Here is a 24,876-nt window from a genome sequence, read left to right on the forward strand (position 1 = left end):
TCCTACTACAAGCCGGCCTCCGCTACAGTGTGACAACCAGCTATGACCGCTGGATACATGATAACAGATTGCGCGACCCTCTAGAATGCACCCGCTTGTAAGCTGCCGCCTAACTGTCGCCACTCACTGCAAAAAAAGTGCAAAATCTAATATTTCGTTCAATCTCCGTTTGTCATCAGAAATTTATAGCATTCAAAACGTAAAACCGATACTTTAAGAAATAAATTGTTCGTTATTTTATTTGTTGTATTTTGAAGTATTAGATTGAAGGAAAGTGTAGACACAAGAATGCACAGCATGTGCCCTGTTGGCATTCGACGGAGGATAGAAAGATAATGCCCGAAAGAGGAGACACGCGCCCTTGACGCGCCCGTGAAGGCGTGGCAAGCGGCTCAAGGCAAGTGTGCAGATAGACAGCGGGACAGTCACGGTATTGCTAAATTGCGATAATACGTTGATAACAATACGCGGCGCTGGCGCGTTTCGTTGCGCAGTCTACTTTGCTTGAAACGCCGCGCAGGGTGCGCACATGTTGTCATACGCGGCTTTATGTCGACATTTCTTTTGGCCCGTTGTTCTTGCGCTTTCCATGCTATCTTCGTTCACTGACTGCCATCGAGCAAACTCGGGTAAAACTCGTGCGAACAAGAAACTCGGCACAACCTGCATAGCACCCCATGTATATGCTTCCCGATGCATTTTCTAAGGACCCAATGTATCCATACGGGTATTCTCTTCTTTAATACTTCTTGGTTTAAATTGTCCTTATCGCATATAAAGCTACACATCATCTACTTTTAAACTATTATAAGGATTAAATGTCTCAACTTGGAAAATACGCATGTTTGCGCAGATACAAGGCATGACAATTTTCGCGTGACAGGGCTGGTGTACTAGCCAAAGAATGCTTACGCATTAAAATCCGAGAACACCTAATCGCTTCTTATGAGTTGTTAATGCGAAAGCGCCACTTGTCCACTTGAATGCCATAAAGCGGTTCTTCTAGTTGTGAACTCTAAAGCGGTCCTTCGAGCTATGATCAAATCAGACGCTTGGCGCGTTCTGATTTGGCCTTACCAAGGTTGAATTGGGAACACCGGCGACAGCTTGCGCGGTCAACGAACGCGCGGTTAACACAAGCTTGCGAGAGCTAGGGTGGCGTGGCTGTGCGGTGATGCCCTCTCTCCTCCCGCAATATCGCGGCAGCAGGTGTTCTCTTTCCACCGCTGTGCATCATCGAGCCTTGCTTCGCAAAGGCGAGCCAGCGTCACCAGCGCTCGGTGCGCAATCAGCGCGCTCGTAACGTGTCGTTGCAACGAATGGGAACGCATCGTGATGTGGCATCGCAGCGAAAGGGAATGCATCGTGACGTGGCGTCGCAGCGAATGGGATGTTTCGCTGCTTAGGACGGCGCCGGTTTTGGTTTTCGCTCAATTGGTAATTTGACGCTTTCGCATCAAAACATGAGGCCATCAATAACGCCACCACAAAGACATAAAAGCAAAGTGGGCATATGTAGTGTGAAGTTCCTTTCACCATAATAAAGACTTTAACCTTGCTCTTACAACGAATACATTCAGTAGACTGCGGCCTTACCTACACGGCAACTTCAGTGGAAGGTACTGAAAACAGCTACAAAATTCAAAGGTTTTCAGCCATATTTTTGGTAAAGCGGCACTATCACCACGATTTTAATGCTTCTTCTTTTAATCCCCAATGGCAGAATTCGCATCTGTAAACGCGCCTATGAACGTGACAATAATTCGAGAAGGAAGAAGATTTTGTGGTGCAGTCGGATGCTGAACCATGGGTAAGTATTTCAGTTCTTTGCCTCCTAAAGGGAGAATTAAAATTGTAAGAACCACTGGGACAGTCTGATGCCACTGGTCCGCAGGATTAAAGAGCTGCCTGCAAATGCGTAACGCAATGCACTTCCCTACGGCCATGGAATCACTCCATTTCTTGCCGTTCTGAGAATCACTCCGACACAGATTAAGATAACGAATAGCTGATGCGGCCTGAAAGACAGCTTCTAAGGGCGTGAGCGCTGACTTCGATAGCCTCTTAGTGTTTCGCGAATTCTTATGTTGCATCACAGACGTTGTCAGAATTTAGGTGGTGAACCTCTTTAATGAAGCCTTAGAATGGCACTTGACATTATGTTAACTATTCGGTGTGCTACCTATGGGGCCCTATAACGTAAGAATAGTCTAATCTGTTTTTATTCCAAGCTCCTGACTTCAAATTTACCCAACCGCTGACGCAGGCATCGGGCGGTGACCCGCAGCGTTGTCTGAACAGCCCAATCAAACGCTCTCCTCGTTTATAGGTCACATTTCTTCGCTTTCAAAACAAAAACGTTGCCTGCGTTGAGTCGTTTTATTATCTAATTGACTGACAAGAGACGAGCACCAGCTCAGGTGGAAAGGGTTTCGATTGGACCGAGCCACCACAGTGAAAATACAAAACTGGATGAGGAGGGTGGTGCCGGCGTCCGCGAGTGGTCCGCTTCCGATTACTGAGATTGCGGTGGCTGGTCGAAAATCGCGGCAGCGTGCAACGGAAATTTAAGAATGCCGCTAAACCGGATCTTAAGCAAAGAAGAGATGACACAGTGAGGTCGTGTGCGTGCCGAAAGGGCTCGATAACAATGTGCGTCCACGCAAAAAAGATTTATTACACGCAAATAAATCCATGCTCTGTATACGGCAGGTGCCAGTAGCCAGGGCCTCACCGACCGGCGCGCAGCAATCTTTTATTCCTTTCGGAACGGGGCAGTATTCGGCTATGCAGAAAAATAATCATTTTTGTTCAGTAAAGTCCTGTTACATGGTTTTCCTACGTGCTTCTCTTTTTTCGCTATTTCTGTGCCGGCTCCCATGCACTGATGTATATATATATATATATATATATATATATATATATAATACACAGGTCTGGAGGCAAGGACGCGACAACGAGCCACTTTGTCATCCACAAACAACTGCATGTACAGTACATGGGCAGTGCTATAGATCATCGCGACGCCCGGAAGTGCGAACACTCATGTTTCAAGTCCCCCAATCTCGGTTCAGGGCTTGCTCACGCGTGGTTGTTCGTCTGCCTGATCGGACATTCGTACCGACTGACATGCTAAGTGCTAAGAATACCTGAGTACATGTCCTTCCTGTTATAATACCAGACGTGATCGACAGCAGTAATAAATAGTAATTATAATATTTTGATACTGTAATAATATTCTGAACTCGCATATACCCTACCCGCGTTTGCTTTATGTTCTTCGCCAACCTCGGCCTCTTTAGTTAATTTTATACTTATGGTTTTCTTTCCATCAGAATTTCCACGTTCCTTAGTTTTCTTAACAGTAAAAGTATAGAGCTCTTACATTTGCCCGATGGGCTGGGCAAAGGAAATGTGTCCGTATATTAAGTAGGAGTCATTCTCGTTTTTATATACGGAAGTTTAATTAGCGAAGAGATTACCGACTGACCCCGAATTCCGCCCTCTCCCCCAACCACTACAAAAAAAGTTGCACAATAGGATGGGTCCTTGTCATGCTGTCATGACGGAATCAATAAAGGCGCAATAACTGTAACGCTTTTCATAACTGTAACGCTTTTCATAGCGTGTTCATTACAATTACGTAAAACCATCTTTCTAGGTACGCCTTTTCTATTTCCTGCGAGGGTTGCGGCCACCCAACAGTAAACTATTGCCTAACGTATGTGTCACCACGTATTCAGAGAACTTATGAACGTTTTTGCAGTGCCCGTAAGGTGGGCTTCAAAATAGGCAAGTAAACAGGAAGCATTGTGGTGGCTTGGCGCTGAAGCATCGTTCACTCAAAAGCAAATTATATCTGCTTAGCTACCTGAGACGATGGCTTAAACACATGCCGTAGTATCGTTCCAAATCTCGAGCAAAATGAGCGAGAGTTGATCGTTAAGTACGTATTCAGGATGAGTTATATATGTTTAGTAACCCCTTTCCCCCATTTTGTTTACTCCACAGCTGACCACAGCTGGCAGTACCACCGCTCTCTGCGTAAGTATGCTTGCAAAGTATGCGAACAACCACACACTAAAACAGCCTCTAGAAATGCAGGGCCCCTAAACACACAAAAATGGTGGTTCATTCCTCGTTTAGAGATGATCGGTGAATTCAATGCAATTAGAAAGCTATCCTAAAGTTCATTGGTCATTGCCAATCATACGTTGTGTATAATGATAATTACAAAAGACGCCACGCACCACAATACACATTATCCAGTGACTCGAGAAGGAAGCAAAGATGTTTATTGAACAGCTGCATATACGCGGTGGCCCTGTGGCCTAAGTTGGTGCGCAAGCCTGGCTCATTGTTGAGCTGTACATGCACAGTGGCAGATACCCACTGACCCAAGCTGACGTCAGAGAGGTTCATCTAAGCGCGCCGTATACCCAGAGTTACGCGCCCGTTGGCAAAAGTTGTTCCCACGGGTAGTTAGGAACCCGGTTTTCTCGCCACGGTAGCCCGGTGGTCTAGCCATTTGACCATAGACTTCCTATTGATTCAAGTTTGCGGGACAGGTTAGGCGCTGGCACAGATGCATGCATACATAGATACATAGATACACCCGCCGTGGTGGCGTAGTGGCTATGACGTTGCACTACTAAGCCTGAGGGCGCGGGATCGAATCCAGGCCGCGGCTGCCACATTTAGACGGGAACGAAATGTAAAAACGCCCTTGTACCGTGCATTGGGCGCTCGTTAAAGAACACCAAGTGGTTCGAATTAATCTGGAGTCCTTCACTACGGCGGGCCTCCTAATTGAATTGTAGATTTGGCAGGTAGAGCCCCTGAAATAAATTTATTTTAGCTATGTATATATATATATATAGAAACATATAAATGTGCCGCACACTGGGGAATTTAACAAAGACTGCTAATAGCAATTAAAGTTACCGCGCTCCTTTCTTATATGCCCACTAACCCACAGGTCACGCGAACTTGAGCCACGGCCTTTAACCGGAGCTCTCAAAATGAAACGTTCCATATAAATGAAGTTTGTTAGAATTGTTCTTATGGGTAGCCAATAGAGCTGTGCGAATATTCGAAACTTTCGAATAACGAATAGAGTTTCCTATAAAAAACGTTAAGGCGGAAATTCCCGACTGAGGCATTGTCATACAGTGTGCAAAATCAATTGTAATCCTTATTTAGGAAGCATATGCTCTACCCTTGAAACCAAGAATGGCGTATTTTAGAGATAAGCAACTTCAAAGAATATGAGGCGTACTACGACAGTCTCGCCAGTAAACTGGTTTTTACCAACTAATCTTGTGCTGGGTAAATAAAGGAAATGCGCTTGGTAAATAAAACAAATGTTTCTCGCCTAATTTCCCAGGTGAAACGCTCACCAGTGAAACAACGCGTCCTCGAGAAGCTTCTCCCTGTGGTTGCAGACGCAATTCTCCGGCCACTCGCGTTTTCTGCCCGAACCTTGCCCGAGAAAGTTCACGCCTGCATTCTAACTACACCTCGCTAAAGCCAAATACGCGCCATGCGTCCCAACACGCTCGCTTGTTCTCGACAAATTCATGCGAGCGTTCTATGTCACTTGTCGATGCATTGTTCATAGCGTAATGGTTTCAATATTGTGCTTCTGTACTAGACGTCGTGTGCTCGAATCCGGTTGTCGGACAATTTTAGGGTGTTTATGTAATTACATATAAAGCAGTAATTGGTTTAAAGTGATGAGCCTACGAAGCAGTTTATTAGAAGTTTTCTTTATGCGAAGAACGGAAAGGCAACTTAAAGATTTTCATCTCAAAAATGTCCCATGTGTTATTTCACTGCTCTGTATAAAAGGCGTTATTTGTTGCTGCTGGGAGTATCACAGCTTCTTTCACAAAATGTGTTTGTTCATGCTCTCTCGGTTTTTTTACTGTCTCCATTGCGATGCACGAAGGAACGCGGCAACTATGCAACGTGGACACTGCATGCAGAGCCGCCGCTCATGCCACCATTGCGCAAATGACTTATACAGTGTATTTTCTTAGCTACTTCGCATAACCATTATAAATTTGTGCCAATTAACCTAATCCTGTTTGATATGATGTATTACAGTCAATGAGTTACGTGCAATTTCAGTTTCAGTTCCTTTTAACCGGAGCTCTCAAAATGAAACGTTCCATATAAATGAAGTTTGTTAGCATTGTTCTTATGGGCAGCCAATAGAGCTGTGAGAATATTCGAAACTTTCGAATAACGAATAGAGTAGTGTCTTATTCGATTCGGTCTTCTAATCGAATAGTCACTATTGTAAATGCGAACAATTTTCTAATACTTCACGAATATTTTAAATCGTCAATTGCACCCTAATAAACATAAAATTGGACAATAAATACGGTACATTTTCACCCACGTGGGCATAGTATAAACTTATATCATGAGAACTTGCGTAGTGGAGCATACTTTGTCGCTTAGGCAGCGATACTTTACAGGCTGTACAGCGATCATTCGCGCTCTCTCAAGAACCCTGTGCATGAAAAGAAACTACTTTTTTGCTTCTCATGATCCATTTGGGCTGTTAAGAAACAACGCTTCATGACGTACTACGTAATGACAGAAACAGGCTAACTTTAGGAATACTGGGATACGAACATCTTATATTAAATTTGATAACTGTTTCTTATTATTCGAAAAATATTCAAAAAGCATTCAATGTTTGATTCGATTCGATTCGCTTCTGGCATTATTCGATTCGTATTCGATTCGGACACACATATCACTATTCGCGCACCCCTAGTAGCCAACAAAATTATTTACTCTCGTCCCGTTTATTCGGCACTTCCATTTAAGCGAGTTTTGCTTATCCGGAGTCCGCTGTATTTCTAGACACGGAAGGCAATATTACTCTGAGCACAATCATTATCGCTGCGAAATGGCTCACATTAACGCCATATATTTGTGGAAATTGGATAATTTGGAAAGTTATAAAACCGCCTGATGCCAAAAGGCGACGTTTAGGCAACTCCGTGTAATAGCCATCATTTTCATGCTAGCTGAAGGGTCATGCTTACAGGTCCCATATGTAGCGCCACACTTTTCTGTAGTAATTCTTTAAGGAAAGTTATTGCGAACAGAGGCTGGTTCACTGAAGAAGAGGTGTCATGATTTATTTGCTCGGTCTGCCACTGCGTCTCTCCGGCTCCTGATATAAAGCTTCGTTTTATGCCACTGCACCTAGTAGTACCTCCTGGATTGAATCGTGATGTCACACATATTAGTCCAAATGGCTTATCAATGGCAAAAAGCGCTTAAGCGTAAAAAGGCGTTGCGAAGTTATAGCTTCTCGTTGCGTACTTACAAAACTTTTTCATCCGACCGTCAAAACACTATTGTTCCCAAGAGCTGGTTTCGATTGACTGGACATTTTTACCATAGTAATAGTAAGTCTCACATTACGAATGGCTGAAGCCTGCTGTTATAGAAGGCTTGGCGTAAGAACGTTTTCGCTCTGTTGCCAACTAAGTACATGAAATTTGTGGTGTATAGAGCTGTGCTCTGTGTTACTTACACTTCATAGCGTGCCGTTCATTTTCCTTGTTTTGCGAGTTCATCACATCAGTGATTAATTAGACACCTTGATACATACATGTTGTACGCCAACCTTCGATCAACAAGCGTTGTTGTTTTTTATGAGTCAGTTAGTGAAATCGCATAAATAGGCTCATAAACAAGGCGGAGATACATCTGTGCTTTATTACGACGTTTGAATGTAGGACACATTGTCGAACGTTTTTCCTGTTCGAAAAAAAAAGCTGAAAATTACGTGACAAGACCACTCATTTCTCTATACTGTCCCAATTGCACGCACTTTGTAGGAAATGTTGATGCCGAATTTGCTAAATAGCGGAAGACACAAGGAGCCCTTGTTGAATATATACACGCACCAAGAAAATATTTCAGTTTATCCCCAGCTTTGAAGCAGTAATAGCTATCGAATGCATTTCTTGCCTCAATTCTGAGCATTGCTATTCGAGGAATATCAAGTGACGTATACAGGCTTATTAGTGTTGGTGCCGACGTCTTGTGACGGTATCTTATCTGTGTTAGAAGACCTTCTCGCATGAAAAGCCTTATAGCCGACGAAAAAAAAGTACGTTTGTGAAGATTACGTCACCCGCCACCCACACATTTACTATACATTTACGCCAGATGCTCGGTAGAAGATGTTCATGGCAGTGTGTCGGCTGCACAGGCAGCCGTGAGCCATATCGCCCTTACGGTTCCTGCTTCCTCATACATCCCCGGGTATACCCCGCATATATAAGGTTAGAATGTTGTATTCTTTGTACGAGTACGCACTAATTAAGCGTTTAAGCACATAGCACTGCCGCAAAGATGAGACGTCCTGTAATGTAAAAGAGAAACTTCAATTGAGGAAAGAAAACATTCATGAGGAGCTTGTTTCTGGGCAAAATTGCGTGTTTGTGGTTGTGCAGAGACGGGTAAAGTGTCGCTCAGCTGCTCATTAACACATATAATTAATTGCAAAAGTCTCCAACGCTGGACTAGTAAGCATGATCGAAACAAATGGATGAGAACTGCTCAAGAACGACCACACACAGAAGAAGAAACATGGACCAAACATCACCTGTAGTGCGTGTTCCGGCTGTGTTTCATCGTTTTTGCACTGTTTTCGTGTTTTATAGAACATATTGTTAAGAGCCACCTATCCTGCGGACGAATAAGTAGTTTCGTTTTGTTTCCAAACGCTGGCGCATACTCACTAAGACGTTGCATACCAAACGGCAAAGTGGATGACCTGTGCACCGGCCCGCCATCTTTGTTGCTTTGCTACCATTCGCTGTCACTGTGTAAACGTTATTTATAAACCCTTTTTGACATCTCCCCGTAAAAATATAATGAATGTGATGCAACCTTCATCACGTGTAAATATGTGGTCCATTTGAGGCAGCCCTCTTTTCGTACAAGCTATATGCCACTCAAAATATGTTTCTAATAATATTATGTCCAATGTCGCATTAGGCCGAAGCCTTTCCTCAAAACTTTGACATACTGAGCGATTAGTGCACATGGGCCCGTATGCTAAGGTATGCCTAATTATGCCACCTTCTTCGCAGGTGGAATTCGCGGGGCACTGCCTGGTAAGAATTCACAAATTCAATTCGCACACTTGGTTGCGTTTTCCCATTCACAGTAGCTACATTGCACTCCCTTGTTGTGGAATAGGTGTGGTATACTGCTAAGGCATTAAAAAATCAGCATTGCATGCACTGTAAATACTCTGTGTTGCAATTTTGACCGAAATAGCATAAAGACAACATAAAAATAAGACCTTGCGAATAACAATAGGGTGGCTGCAAAAAAGATACATACATACATACATACATACATACATACATACATACATACATACATACATACATACATACATACATACATACATACATACATACATACATACATACATACATACATACAGGCATACATGCATACATACATACACTTCGATAGCTCGTGTAGCAATAGCGTCGCGTCAAAACGCAGGCTTGGGGAGAGACTGGCTGAGTAAAAACTGGCGGCAAGGCAGACGAAGTAGGGTTCTGGGCGCCAACTGGTTTTTATGTTCAGTCAACATCAACATCAGTATGTGTATTTTAAAAGGAACATTGGCATTGTTTTCTAAAATATGTATTGCCTAGATACACGTGTGTCGTTTCAAAGTATTCAATGAGAGTAAATATACGATGGCGAGGCTGCTCGTTAAACATTGCCCCATCAGGTGCAACTCCACAGATTAAGAGTAATCGTTGCTTAAATACGAATTTGTACTTGCCTCCTATGTATAAGCTTTTTGGTACGTAGTGAGTACGTAACCAGATTGCTTGTTAGTTGACCAGGTAGCGGGTGAGAGCTCTGAAATTCACTGAGTATTGCAATAAGGTTTAACGTGCCGTAGTAACGTGTAGCACTATATTTAGTGAGAGTATACATTATTAGGCAACGTGGCAAGCAAAAGTTAACATGAGTTTCCATAGGCGCACTAATGTTCGTAGACAAAATGAATCTTAGCTTCTAGGGGCTCTCTATATAAAAGAAAGCGTGCTTCCCAGACAGGTAAGCATGTCTAGATATCTTTTTTTTTTCGTGGTGCACAATTCGACCGTACCATTCGTTATATGAAGCCTGTGAGGTAAGGTAGAGATCTAGAGAGATATTTTAGTATGCAGGGAAACAAAGCCCCCAATATTTTTGAAGTTACTAGTTTATTCTTGCAATTTATATTTCTTATCAAAAGCAACGTGAGGATATTCAGCTTTGAATGTGTTTCATACTGCGTTTTCTAATAATTAGTGAGTATTGGTGGTTCTGAAGACATGATATCTAAGCTTCACCAGACTACCATGTATAAAATTTAGTGCAATTGTCATGGTCAGATTACGAGCTGCTACTGATATATGGACCATTGCAAGCTATATGAGATGTAAAGTGAGCAATTGGGGTTTTGTCACAGTTTATGGTTTGGCATTTTGCAAGAACTTTCACAACTCAGCTTCTCATCGAGAGGCCACAATCATGTGCTTGGGGGTGTGTGAGTCGTTAGCGCAGAGAGAAATGTGAAATTGCGTCTATTTGCACGCAACGTTGCGTTGACTGAGACATTGAGACAGTGTTCTTGTGTAGCATATTTTTATGCGAAGGCCTAGAATGGCCCAATGAACGAAAACGCCGGTGGCGTCTGTAGCTGCAAAACGGCTCCTAAATTCCCGTTGGCTGTGACGCCACGTGATTAGTGCGCCTCAACGGAGCACAGCGGGTGAATCAGAACACCTCCTGCAACGATAGCGCGTCAGGTGTTGCGTGAGGGGAGAACACATCATCGCGACGCGACGTCCCCAGCTCGCCTCGACGGAGTAGATACGGTGACGCGACACCGCGTGCAGCGGGTGTTCTCTAATTGCTTGTGCTATCCGCGCGTTCCTTGTCGACACATACTCTCGCCTGCGTTCTAACTGCGCCTCGGTAAGGACAAATGAAAACGCGCCAAGCATATCAACACGCCCGCCTGGCCACGAGGAGTTCAGAACTCGAAGGACCGCTCAGCGGCGTTCAATTAGACGTTAATGCTTTCGCATTCACAACTCACAAAAAATGCTTAGGCGTCCTCGGATCTTCTTTATAAATCCTACTGTTGCGTTGAAGAATTCGAACTACAATTGAATAAAAGCCGTATTCCTTCTGCATTGATGTTCAAGAAAAGCATACGAAAAATTATTTGTTGTCGCAACAGAAATATAGAAAGGATAACTTGAATGGAAAATTTCGGTTTAACTTTTCATTTATGAATTTCACTTAGGACAAATGATAATTTTATGTATACATTCCGTGTTTTTATTTTCCTGGTGGCTTCATTTGGTTGTCACGGACAAAACTATAAATTGGGGTCCCTCGGTTATCACACATTTATTTTATTGCAATAATGCTTGTAGCTATTTCCTTGCGCATAACCCGGCTGTGACTGCGGCCTCCAGATGAGACAGCGTTCCAGCTGCAAGAGGCGGAACCTGCAGGTGGCTTACCCTTGGAGCAGGTCGTTTCCCTCTACCCGGTCATACCAACCGCTGGCGGAAATTTCACCGGATGTGAGTAACATCTATACACATTACACAAAACGCAGATCGCCTGAGAGTGCACCGTTTTATAACAACTCATGGCTCACAAATGTTAAATAATCACATAACCACGTCCATCAAATTTCTAATACGAACCGCGAGTTAATATATGACACATTATGCCTTCGGTATTCTCACCGTGATGTCAGCAATACTTACATACTAAGTAATATGGTTTCTAGCGTTATTTAAATTTGCTTCAGTTTAGCTTACGGCTTTTGCACATTCTTGTCTACATTTCTTCTTTGTGTCGAGAACCAAGTGCTTTTGTTGTGATACATAAATTTTGATCCCAGGTTTAACTCTATAATATACGAAATCGTGTGAAACTGAAAATGTTGTTATTATTGTTTTTAGACGTGTCCTGTGGAGTATGCTGTGTTTATATTTTATTTTGCAAATTTATGTAACGCGCCGTGTTAGCTTAGCGGCGATGGTGTTGCACTGCGAACCACGAGGCCGCGGTATCAAATCCCGGCTGCGGCGCCCGCATTTAGATGTGGGCGAAATGCAAAAATGCCCGTTACCCCTGCATTGGGGGCACGTTAAAGAAACCCAGGTGGTGAAAATTAATTCGGAGCACCCCACTGCGGCGTGCCTCATAATCAGATCGTGGTTTTCGCACCTAAAACCCAATACTTGTTTTATTTATGTGTTTTCTAGCATTTTCCTAGAAACCACTCGGCAACTCCGTGCTGCATTGTCTTGCAACCGTTTGGAGCGTGGTGTTTTTCAAGCTGCCCCCATGCGCAGCATTTTCCTTCCCTCCTCCAACCCATCGAAAAAAAAAAAAAAAAAAACCGTGAAAGTTTGAACATCAGTCGTGGAGATACCGGCGGCCTGCTGACTCGTTCCATTGGTCTCAATTAGCACCTACAGCTGCTGAAAGACCTCCTTTATTCAGTGGCGCCGCTGGCACAGCTTTCCCTGGCACCGTAGCCCACTCCTCGTCGTTAATTCTTGCACGACCTAGTTGCGCAGCTGCGCCTTTCTGGGTGTTAGTAGCCTCAATACTGGAGGTTATCAGCTGTTTCTATGGAGAGCGTCTTGCCTAAACGCATGTTATAAAAACGTTACGCGTGCAGATACGGACACAAGAAGAGGCAAACGAACAATAGAACACAACATTACCACCAAGTCGTGTGTGTACCAGAAGAGCATCAGTTTTAACGTGCAAGTTAGCCCTTATTAGGAGCACGTTATCCTCGCGTTGCAGTAGCGAATGTTTCGGACCACTTGAAGAGGTTCGGAATGTCTTTCAGTTTGCACATATCTGCATAACGTAATGAGAATAAGAAGAGAGTCGTGGCTATTCCGTACATCCATTCGTTGTTGCACTAATTTAAGAAAGTAGGGAGTAGATATGGGGCTAACCTTTAGCTGAAAGCCAAGTTCTGGCCTTGTTTTTTTTTTTTTTTTTGCGGTGAGGCTTAGTTATTTTGGTAAATAATCATGGAAGCTAAATAAGAGCACTCGGGAACTACCAGTTGAATGTGTCGTTAGAAATAGGTGCGCTCAAAGAAGCCCAGCTAGTCAAAAGTAATATGAAGCCCCGCACTGCACGTACGTCGTAGTCGGTGCGCTGCTTCACGACAAACCACAAACATGTACAGGCGTATTCCAATAGAAAAAGGAAATACTACAGAAGGTGTCGGAAAGTGCGAGAATAGTTTTTCGATGCCTTCGTCACGGCAACACAACTTTCTGTCGTCACGAAGAAATTATCCGTGCTATATGAAGACACCAAGTTTATGTTGGAAACACCTTCGTCAAGGAAAATTGGGCGTTGTGATGAGGATATGATGATTACTCGCACTTGACAAAGGCACGTACAGAACACGACGAAAAAATGGCTGTTGCGTGAAACACGGTTGAGTATGTTTTTACTAGAATTAAACGAAGATAATTTCTATTGGTATTCGACGAAGGTGAAATATGTGTGGCCCAGTAGCCTTTGCAACTGCTACACGTCGCTGTCTTTTCTGGGCTTTGCCACTGGGTTTTCGATATAAAATCAGAAAAACTGTTTTCATTCTCGCCCGTGCATGACTGCCAGAATATGCTCTTCGGCGTAGTCAGGTAGACAAGCACATACGAAAAGAATAGAAAACACAATTTGTAGCAATAGATGCTATTTTTGTAAAGGTTTTTGTTTCTAGGAGTTGTTTGGCGATTGACTAGCCGCCTTCGCTTACAATGTGTCCGACATCACGTTTGCGTCGCACCTGTTTGTACAAACATTTCTAACGTCAGAACCTTTTGTGAATACTGACCAATACTTTCTGTTGCGCTTAAAAACAAATATTTCTCGGGAGCATGGGGTGTGGCAGTAATTGTTTTCGCCTTCCAAGGTTGTTAACCGAAATCATTAGTCTTACTTCGTAAATGTAGAATGAGGAAGCCTTGCGCTATTAAAAAATAAAGCAAGCGTTTGCATTTCACTAGCCATGCCGTTTGCAATGCTCTAATTGGTCTAAGTTTTATATGCTCGTAAAAATAGACTGTTGGTCTTTTACACAGATTGGAACACCGAGGAGTAAGTATTGAAGCTTTTGGGAGTATTTGAGGGGTGCGTGTAAAGGACTATAGTGCTTCAACTCGATTAGAAAATAGGCTTTCAATTTTATAAAAATGGCAAGGTGAGAGCATTGACATCGATTTTTACGGAACTGCAGCAAAGATGAGGATGAAAACACTCAATGTCACTTGCAAAATTGCTGCTTCAGGTGCTGCGCACTTTTGCAGCAGATATGTGAGTTGCATATTTAAATCCTTTAGTTATATCCTTCACGCAAAGAACAATTCAAATTGTGTTTATTACACTTAATTGGTCGTGCGAATAATGTACCTAGAAAAAACAGGAATTAATAAAAAAGTATTCACAGGCCTGGTTCAGGCCAAAAACGGCGCAACTTTTCAGCAAAAACTTTTTTGTTGCACTTTCATGCAGCATTTCGCCTTACGCATTAATTGAAATGTACACCTTATATAAATGATAAAATGAATGCTGTCCAAAATTTATAGTGGTATTTTTTATGTTCACAGAAGAATGAATACTACTTAGATTCTCGCCACTGATTGCCTTTGCCGAAGCCTATAAATTACGTTCGCCTGATATTGCGTTCACTCATTTATGTCGTTGTCGGCGAAGCTTTCACATTGTGCATTCGTCTTGAAAAGCACACCCGCTGAGTTTTCTATAGCTGTCGTCAAAATAGTTGGACTTAAAATATGTAGTTGCCGAACTAAAACAGTCGTCCCTTTTAAAAGCAGACATTGGCCTCATGCGAAGGTCGCACATGATCTTACAGGTAAATATGAGAAAACACTGTTTTGATACCGCATCTAAAACTTTGAAATGCATTACGTATGGGGCCATATGTAGTCTATGGAGCATACAGTTGCTCTAGTTACGGGGTGTTTGCTTATCCGGTCCTAATAAGCATCCGAAGCTAGAGAGGAAAAAGTTGCCCTTCAACCAAACAAACGTAGATTTCCTACAGCGTCCTCAATTGTCTGCTTGTGTTTGTAAATATAAACGTTTCATAAAAGGAAGTGTCATAATAAACGTATCCAGTTTGATAATGCCAGAAGCGACATCGTGCGTAAAGGCGTGAGGAAAACAGCAATTAAAATGACGACGACTGCATGACGCCATGCGGTGTCAGTCCTTGATTGATCATTTGGCTGCTACTTGCCGTCTTGTGCTCTAGTGTCCAACGCGTTTAGCCAAGCATTGAACGATATTCTAACCAGAGAGATTATACCCGATATACTGGAGTGTCACCGAACGATGCCGCCTTGAAGTGCCATTCATTTGATATAGTTTGCTCACCTCTCGACAAAAAAATATGTGCCTTTGAAATTATTCACAGATCTGACATAGTGCAATAGAAATGTTATCAGTGAAGATTGCTACATGGGCTTGTCGGTAAGTGACCCAATTTGTTGTAGCACAGGCACAACTACTTGGATATAGAAGGCGATGTTTCCATTATGTTAGGCGTCAATGTAAGGTGACTCATGTGCCTTCTACGCCCGTATCAATGGCCTCTGCTACAACAAATTAGCGTGATTCAAACCACGTTTTTGTTAAAAATGCGTGCTGCGAAAAAATCCACCGACTCGAACACTTTACGAGATATCCACTCCAAAATCTGCTGAAAACTTCATTGTCGTCCGAAGCTGCTAGAGGGACTTTATTTTTTCAAAACTGTTAAGAGCACCATTGTATTTCGTGTCACATTTTTGTAACAGGTCTTAGAAAACATGACTTCCGCACTGCTCAGCGTCAATTTTGAAATTATATTGTGCTCTAAAGTGAATAATGAAGCGAGAATGAGGGAATGTTTTCAATTCGCGAATTGGATTTTACTGAATTTGCCAGATGAGTAATGTCCAGCTGTCCGACTAATCCACCAAAACAGGACAAATTGCGCTGTGTGTTCGGTGTGGTTAACACAATTTCTAATAAAAAAACGACAGAATCTATATACTAAGCTGCTCACCTCTCGCACGCGCAGCGATTCAATTGACAAAAAGCAAAACATTGCCGAAAACAGACCACGTCGGGTAATGACAACATATGAAAGAGATATATTATTGTTATTTTTCATGTAATGCCTCGCTCGCGAACCTTCATTTGATCATTGAGTACTGTCATAGCTAAGCCTATTAGGAATACAGTCATTCTGGTTATTCTGGGTAACCAATCCTTAAATCGGTTACCAAGTGATATTGTCAAAATACCTTCAAAAGATGTGGTTGTACAGTAGCTTCAGGATGTATTAGCAGGGACATGAACACGTTGCGCTATTTTATCCTTTAGTCCGTGTGTAATGTTTCTTTGTTCTTCTTTTTTGGAACCCCCCCCCCCCCCCCCCACCCGCATTGTAATGACTATTGAAGGTGCCGTGGGTACTCTGGTAAATAAATAAAGATAAATGAATACAGCTCAAGAGACTGAGGGCAATTGACGGAGTGCGTCTGGTCCATATGTATGCTGCCCGCAATTGAGCTGCGGAGAGCAGGTATGGCACGACCAGGAATTGGGTAGAGAAGTACATAGAATGACCAGAAAATAGTAAACATACGTGTATGTAGCCCATTTGGGTTGACGCATGACATGATTAATTGTACTTGTGTACTAAAGGCAGTAAACGAACTTGGAAGACCGGCAAGTTAGGTCATGATTATGAGTGCAAACAACAAAGAATGAGGGAAATGATAAAGGCAAAGGACACAAGAAAACATTCACCCATTCTAACTATTTCCTAAACGGTCAACTTTTCGAATTTGGTTCTTAGTCCAAGATTGTCTACACCGTACTTCCTTCTCTTCGTCTCTAGTATATTGGCCGTGCTCATAGAATGCTATGGAGATTTGGCCTACGGTTGACTTTAATAGTTTGATGCCGACTGTAAGCTTTGAGCCTGAAACCCCTATCACCCGGAGCACAAACTAAATTTTGAATGCATCAACGAGGCGTTTTCGATATCTCAACCTCAAGATTTACTAGGAGCTGGGACAAGGATTGCAATCTCCTGACTATTGGCTTCCCTGAAAACCACATGCCGTGCTACCATTCGCAGAGGTTACTGCCTCCCCGGCATCTGGTCGTGGGCCGCGGTTGTTCTGATCTCGGGTATCGCCGCCTTTACAGCTACGCTGACCTTCCTCGCTCTCATCGGTGGGTGGACTTGATCTCTCTGTAAGAGCATTGACATTATTGAACGATTGATTGACTAGCGGGTATGGCCGCGGCTGCGCACTAGGCCACATTTTTGATTCCCGGTAGCGGCAACCGCGTTTAGAGGGGGACGAAGTAAAAAAACAAGAGAGAAAAACAGGCTTAGCTGCGTAGGTTTAACTGGACGCTAAAAACCACCAGGTGGTCAATATTTACCTGTAGCCCTCCTCTACGGCGCCTCTCATAGCCCTAGAGTTGCTTTGAAACGTTAAGCCCCATGAACCTAAACAATTAATTTTTGGAACACTGTTTGTTACAATTTTATCCTCCCTGTGGCAACTGTGCGCACCTGACCACAGTAATTCCCCGGTCGACTGTTTTTCCTGCGCTAGTTTGCTAAGAAAAATATATTTTGTTCCAATACCTCGCTGTGCCTACCTGTTTTTGAAGTGTTGATATATCAGGAACACTGGTCAGTCACCGAGGTCATGTATGTAGCTTTCTTGTGCACTTAGAATTAAAATTCAGTTATCAAATAACTGAATTAACTGAAGTAACTGAAAAAACTCATGCCAGCTGGAGGATCCTAAATATTTGTGGGCCATTGTAACTTGCATCGTTTTCGTTAACCATCGATAAAAAAAGTGGTCTTTTCCAGTTGGCAAAAGTGGAACTCCTAAGGGAACGGCATGCCTATGTGAAATAAGAAAACGCGTACTTTTTTTATAAACTTGGTGATATGGCAATATACCCATATAAGCACCGATATTTCTTAAGTGCTATTCATTGTTTGAGTCGAGGCTCTAAAAGGAAGAAAAGTATAAAAGCTAACATGTTTTCAGGTTTTGGATATCATGCGGTGAAATTTTCGTGTGCCGAAAGCACGAATGGAGCACACAGTTTGGCCATGAACCCTCGCAAAGGCTTTACATTAGAGAATGGAGCCTCCATGAGACGAGTACCCTCCTCAATATTACTTCATACAGAAGTAATGGTAATCTTGGAAGAATTTCGAATACTCTTTTGGGGTTTAACGTTGGCGTTGGCACAAGACTTGTGTGTATTTTTTGATGCATTCCTCTTATGTATATCTCGGTATACCTTCGAAAACTCTGGTAGTCAAAATTTATAAAGCCTTTCCTTTTTTTCTACGCAGATAATGCAGTCATGGAGACCACCGCATTGCTCACGAAGCAACCAGCCGTGTTATCTTCCATGGTGATACCAGAAATGCCGAGCCCGGACATGATACCCTTGGAAACACTGACACTGAATGATACGGACACTCCTATAAAAAGGAGTTGAATGTATTTATATTTTTTTCTTTATCGCGCATTCCAAAAAGACATCCTAAATATTTTTCGCATTACGACACTACAAATCGAAGTACTCATGTTTGGTGTTTTTGTTGCATTATATTTAGAGGTTGTCATTGATGTGACAGTTTTGTTTATTGCGCTTTTATAAAGGAAAGTTTTGTGTAGTGGAAATTTCTGTGACTCCACAATGATATGTGTGCGGCATTTTAGAAAACGTCATTGGCGGTTACTTTGACCTTGTGGAAGTCCGCTCATCGGGTTGTAGACAGATGAAAGTCAAGGCCAAGGATCAGTCGAACATGGCCATCGCCTGTTTCAAGAAAGACGCATGCTCTGAGACAATGTTGATCATTACCTTAAGTTAGTGGCCGGAACATGAATTGGTAGCCGATATATTCAAGCTTGCGTCACAGGCGCAGATATCGAGAACGTTATAAACCAATTGCACTTCGCTTTGCAAATATATATGGCTTTTCTAGACCGCAAGATTACGTCATCTGTACGTAGGGAAGAAAATTGTGAGTGGGAAGTCCTAGTTAACGGCAACGAAAGGTTCGTTTGAAATGGACATATAAGACGGGATGACCTGCAGATATCATGCCATTGTAATAAAGGCGATGCTGAACGGGTATGAGAAGACGTTCATGGACACCCGGCAATGACAACTGCGCACGTGAACTCTATTTGCTTCTCACTTTTCAATATTTTTTCCTTCCCTCGTCCGCTTTCCCGGGCAGGCAAACGGACGTCCGTCTGGTTAGTGTCACATTCTTTCTCATTTTTTTTTAAGTTTTGTTTTCTCTGTAAAAAAAGCGCGAGGATGGACTATTCCGTAACCCCTTTGTCGAAGTAATGAACTCTGTTCGATGTCGATTGACGTCAATAGTGATAGCACGCGAGTTCATAAAGGAATGCATGCATTGCGGTTTCCGTGCATAGGGAAACGAGTAGAATCTATGTTTGCTTTGAATTAAGCGATATCACTTGCAGCCGCAGTACGTTAAGTACTGCTGACAATTACATTCAGAACGAGAGCTCAAAACTGGGCATTTTGGTTTGTCAAGAGGGCTCGCAACCTCAAGTTTGCCGACAAACGGCAGCACCTCTCCTTCCCCTGGCGGAGAGTGATTTTACCAGGCATGAGGAAACCGGCACCGTGAGGCGCTCGCGATGCCCGCGATCTTTGCAAAATTGCTCTTCGCGTCGCCGTTGTTTCGCGATGGTTCGGCGGTTGGTAGCCAAGGTACTCGGTACTGTTGCGTGGTGAACTGCCGAGAACATCGATAAAAACAGGGGGGTCTGCAGCTGCATGTGAAGTTGTACCGTTTCCCGAAAAATTATATGAAAAGTAATGCACGCATACATATAGATGATCGCTATCCGCAGAATCATCTCTTAATGTTTGCTCTTATTCGCGGCAGCTTTGTTGCTTTGCCTTGTAGCTGAGTCATGACAGTTTGCTCGTGGCGAAGAGAACATCGCTGCAGCTATACTTCGAGATGCCTTGGGTGAGACATTGAGAGTCGACTGATTTGGGCGTGCGACGCACTTTGCGCTTTCAAAGCGAAGCTTTATATGTCTAGGCGAAATCGCCTCTGTACAGAAATCTATCATCATCAGCATTGGCTCGTTGGCAACCCTCGGGTTGCGCTCGTGCTCGCGCTCGGCACGCGCTCGTCCCACTGCACCCGCGTTCATCGTCGTCGTCTTCTTTCACAACTGGCTGCGTTGCCGCTAATCATTGCAGCGTAGAATTTCGCTTCTCTTCTGTCGTCGTAATGGGGAGGCCGCGTTTACGGGGGGTATGAGCCATTGCTTAGGAGGGTATGAGCCATTCATTGTCTTACGTAATGGACAGATTTATTTAGAAGAAATTACTTTCAGAGAATCGCAAGCAGCAATAGCGGGCAAATGCTGCTAACCACGCCGCCGAGAAAATTTGAGACATCGAACGCAAGCGCCAACGGCGGATTGCGGGCATACCGTCAATGACGTCGTTTTGTCTGTTGCAGCCGAACGTGTGTGAGAACGTGTGTGAAAACCCTCGGAACTAACCCAGTCATAAACACCGAGGTCGCACGTTTCAGCTTCGCTGGTTAACCATCTTCACAAAGTGGAAGGGCCGACGAAATTCTTTTTCGTGTTTGTTTGACACCACGCGTTTATTTGGTGACATTTCTGAAGTAGCAAAATGCAACCGGTTGACCGCTTTAGCACATGTGTATGATTAGATATCGCACTTCTAAAAAATAATACGGACCTTGCAGTGGCATCTTGATTCCGGGAGTTATGTTGCGGGTGGCGGTTTCAATCGTTATTCAAAACTGGTGCTACACGGCCTCTTTCGATCACGACCAAGCGATGGTAAAATAGTCTCTCTTGGTACTTCTGGGGGCTTTCCACGTCAGTTTCTTCATGCTTTGTTTAATCTCGGTCGAATCCTTTATCTTTCTTCGTTTTCACATTTAACATAGCGATATCGCATCACATGACGTCACACTCTGCACCTGCGTGAAGCTGCCGCTTCTGCCGACGGTCAGCGGTGGCACCTAATGGAGGCTACGATCTCCAGTATCCCCTTTAATAATGAACCTCAGTTAGACACGACAGCCCATCGACCTACTGCCCGCCACCGATAAATATATCGCATGCGAAAACGCAAAATAAATTGGCTCGCAAAAGCGAAAAAGCGTGACTTACTTGACTGTGCATCAACAGCACTGGGGCATGCTTGTGTGCTCTATTGGATAGGATAGGAGTACACTTTATTTGTCCCGCAGTTATTGCTACTCGCCGTGGAACCTTAGCGGCTAAGGTGTTGTGCTGCTAAGCACGAGGTCGCGGGGTCAAATCCCGGCTGCCGAAGCTGCATTTCGATGGGGTGAAATGCAAGAACGCCAGTGTGCCGTGCATTCGGGCCACGTTAAAGATCCCCTGGTGGTAAAAAAAAATCCAGAGTCCACCCCCTGTGGCGTGCATCATAATCAAATCGTGGTTTCGGCACCTAAAGCCCAAGAATTATATTCTCTTTATTGCTGTGCCTGCCAGCAAACATGCAGAATTTCACGGGTGGGTGTTCCGCCCTTTGTGTTTTCGAGGCTGTTGTGTCACTGAACGAAACGGTAGGCTTGTGAGGACAAACACAGGGGAGACATAATTTTGAAGACCGTACTCCCGTTCACAATATGCCTACACAACCACGCGTTGCCTGGCGACGTTTTCAATTGCTCCCGCGAGCGGTGTTACTCAGCAGCGTCCGTAACGCCGTGAGACCCAGGTTGGGAAGTCTATACCATTCTAAAAAGCACAGATGAAAGGACAAGAAAGAAAAGCGGATGTGTTTCGCTTTATTGCGATTGTAATTATATAGACACTCCAAGCGCATTTCTGCCATCGTCGTCGCCGTGATGTTCCGTATAAAGTCCAAATAGGATAACATCGCCACACGCCGTACGCTGTATGTCAGAATAAAAACTTGCAAGGATCAACCGGTGGTCGCTGCCGAATCTCGCGCGCGCGAGGGAAGAAGGCGTCGCGGAAGTTTGCCGTCTTCTTTCGCCTGTGAGGTACGGGGTGGAGGCGAGGGTGTTGGGGAGGGGGATTCTTCTCAGGTGGCTGCTGCTTACGCTGCGGCCGCGTGGGCGCCGTATCTTGAAAGCGATTTGCGGCATGGTCAAACGCCGCGGCCGTGCGGGCCTCATCTTCAAAGCGATCTGCTATTTTGACAAAGTGCGCCGAGGGCCGGTAGCTTCGTATGGGCTGGGGTTTCGACATTTACTACGCGTTGAAGCGAGAGACAGCACGAAGGTCAATTCACTCGCTGCTGTTGCCGCGCGTCCTCACTACAGTGTTTTGACAGCGAGCTTTAGCGGTCATCGAGCGAGATGTGTTCACGTTTACCTACGCCCGCCTGACACCGTACTAGTCAATTTAGTTAGTAACGGAATGTTTACAGGTTTATACGGCTGATGATACTACCATACTTACTTCGCATAGCTGTCTACTAATTTGCTTTTGCAATCGATGCTGCGCTTTTCGGGCGGAACTGCGGCTTTTTGCCTCCTTCCGCGGTCGTTTGTGATGTTGACCAAGATATGCAGAAAGAACTCGTCGAGGATTATTTGTCAGCACCATCTCCTGTGCCCTAGTACGAGCGTTGAACGAGACGGGCAATTGGAGGTGGCCGAAAAGACAAGCTGCCAATACAAGGAGCCGAACCCACACCTTGCGCATTATACTTGTGGTGTTTTACCAGTAAGCTACAGCAGCGGCTTTCCTTTTTCTTATTGCAATAGCAATTTTATGGACACTCCAAGCGCATTTTTGCGGTCGTCGTCGCCGTGATGTTCCTTATTAAGTCGAATGGCGATAAAATCGTCGCCACGCGCCGTGCGTTGTGTGTGCGAGGGAAAGCGTGCGAGGGTGAGCCGGAAACCGCAGCTTAATCTCGCGCACGCGAGGGAGGAAGGCGGCCGGAAGCGCACAGTCTTCATTCACGCTCGAGGCACGGGGAGGACGCGACGGAGACTGGAGGGGGGGCGGAGGGTGCGTTCTGCTTGCGCGCCTGCTATCTTGAAAGCGATCTGCGACGCAGCCGAAGTGTGCGCCCGCGGGAGCCTCATCTTCAAAGTGATCTGCGAGGGGGCAAAGTGCATTCGCCGAGCGTCGGTAGCTTCGTATGCGCTGCGCTTTCGACGTTTTGTTCGCGTTGAAGCTAGAGCCAGCGCGAAGGTCAATTTGCTCGCTTCCGCTGGCGCGCTTTCTCGCACCAGCGTTTTGACGAGCTCCCGCGGTCATCGAGCGAGATGTGTTCATGTTTACCAATGTGCGAGTGACACCGTGCTTGTTCATTTATTTAGTGAGTGAATATTTACGACTTTATACGGCCGATAAAACCACTATGCTTACTTCGTATAGCTGCCTACTAATTTTCTATCGCAATCAGTGCTTCGCCTTTCGGCCGAAACTGCGACTTTTTTTGTATTTCTGTAGGTATACTGCATCCGGCCGTGAGAGTGTAAGACAACATCGAATCCTGGCCACGGAGGCAGATCACAGGGCCCTTCAGTTGTACCCACTGCGGAGCGATGACGCTATAATTTCCCAGTTTCACTTTCCGCATTACCTGGGGGTGAAATCTACGTGAACCTCTATTATCTAGAGCACCAGTGCAGAACAAAGAAAAAATAAAAGCACAGGAGTTAGTGCTGCGGCTCCATTGCGGTGATGGTGTGATCTTCGGTCCGTTCGGTCACTTCCGCTTCTGGTGACGCTGACACAGTGGCTTCGTCGCTCGACACTTCGCCGCCGTCTGACGGCACATGTGGTCCTTCCTTGGCCACGAACTCGATGGGGTCGATGAAAATGCCCCCCTCGTCGGGCGTCGGCGTCAGTGCCTTGAGTCTGTGCTCTGAATGCAAAAAAAAATGCATCTTTTAGAAGTGTCACCATTACCGAATATCTTCAGTTGAGATATTTCTCTTCTATTGTTATTTTCAGCACATGCGACATGATAGTTTTCTCTGATCTTCGTCGTGTTCGACCTTCATCCTTGAAGCTTAATCTTGTTAGAATTTCACAGACCTCGGCCGCTGGAATTGTCTATTTGAAAACCCGCATTTACCTTTTTCTGCGTCAATAAGATTGTTTTATTACGGGCGGATGAATATTTACAATTTTGAATATAGATCAAATAGCCTTTGATATTCGATATGTAATGGATTTTACCAGGTACTGTTCAATGTTGTCGAATATTTATTCGCTTCGGATAGTACAAGGGGCTACACTAGTCGCAGTCAACAAGGACGAAGAGTGATGGAGACTATTCTCACTGATTGTGAGAGCGCCGCGTTTATCACGCATTCGATCCAGTTGCTGAAGCAACGTAGTGGTAACCAGGCCTTGAATAAGCAGTTCTCGTCTGAGGAAGCCAATGAATTTGTCGTCTCGATTTACACAAAGCAATTTAATATTTGGCCAACCTCACCGCGCTTGCATTTCCTCAAAACGCTGTGGGGTGCACTCTAAAAAAAAAGGGAGTGAGAATGGAGCAACGGGCTCTGTTCCTCCTTCAGGCCAGCGAGTTCCTCCTTCGAGCAAGGTTCACGCGCTGCGCCCTCTTGCGGCAATCGTAAATGGAGGAACTTTCCTCCCTTAGCGCGAGCACCCCGGGACCTGAAAATGA

General features: G+C 44.4%; 1 protein-coding gene across 1 annotated transcript; it reads left to right on the plus strand.

Annotated features, from left to right (window-relative positions):
* Positions 1-1,806: 1,806 nt before the first annotated feature.
* LOC125945735 (uncharacterized) lies at positions 1,807-18,721 on the plus strand. The gene is made up of 4 exons (XM_049667994.1): positions 1,807-1,810; positions 11,549-11,654; positions 17,276-17,373; positions 18,530-18,721. Exons 1-4 carry the CDS (start codon positions 1,807-1,809, stop codon positions 18,676-18,678), a joined length of 357 nt encoding a protein of 118 aa, XP_049523951.1. The 3' UTR covers positions 18,679-18,721.
* The last annotated feature ends 6,155 nt before the right edge of the window (positions 18,722-24,876 follow it).

This window comes from Dermacentor silvarum, chromosome 5 (genome assembly GCF_013339745.2).
Source record: "Dermacentor silvarum isolate Dsil-2018 chromosome 5, BIME_Dsil_1.4, whole genome shotgun sequence".
Classification (NCBI taxonomy): Eukaryota; Metazoa; Arthropoda; class Arachnida; order Ixodida; family Ixodidae; genus Dermacentor; species Dermacentor silvarum.

Coding starts and splice junctions, on each gene's coding strand:
- LOC125945735 (XM_049667994.1), top strand. Junction 11,655..17,275: donor TGGCGGAAATTTCACCGGAT/GTGAGTAACATC, acceptor TACCATTCGCAG/AGGTTACTGCCTCCCCGGCA. Junction 17,374..18,529: donor GACCTTCCTCGCTCTCATCG/GTGGGTGGACTT, acceptor TTTTCTACGCAG/ATAATGCAGTCATGGAGACC.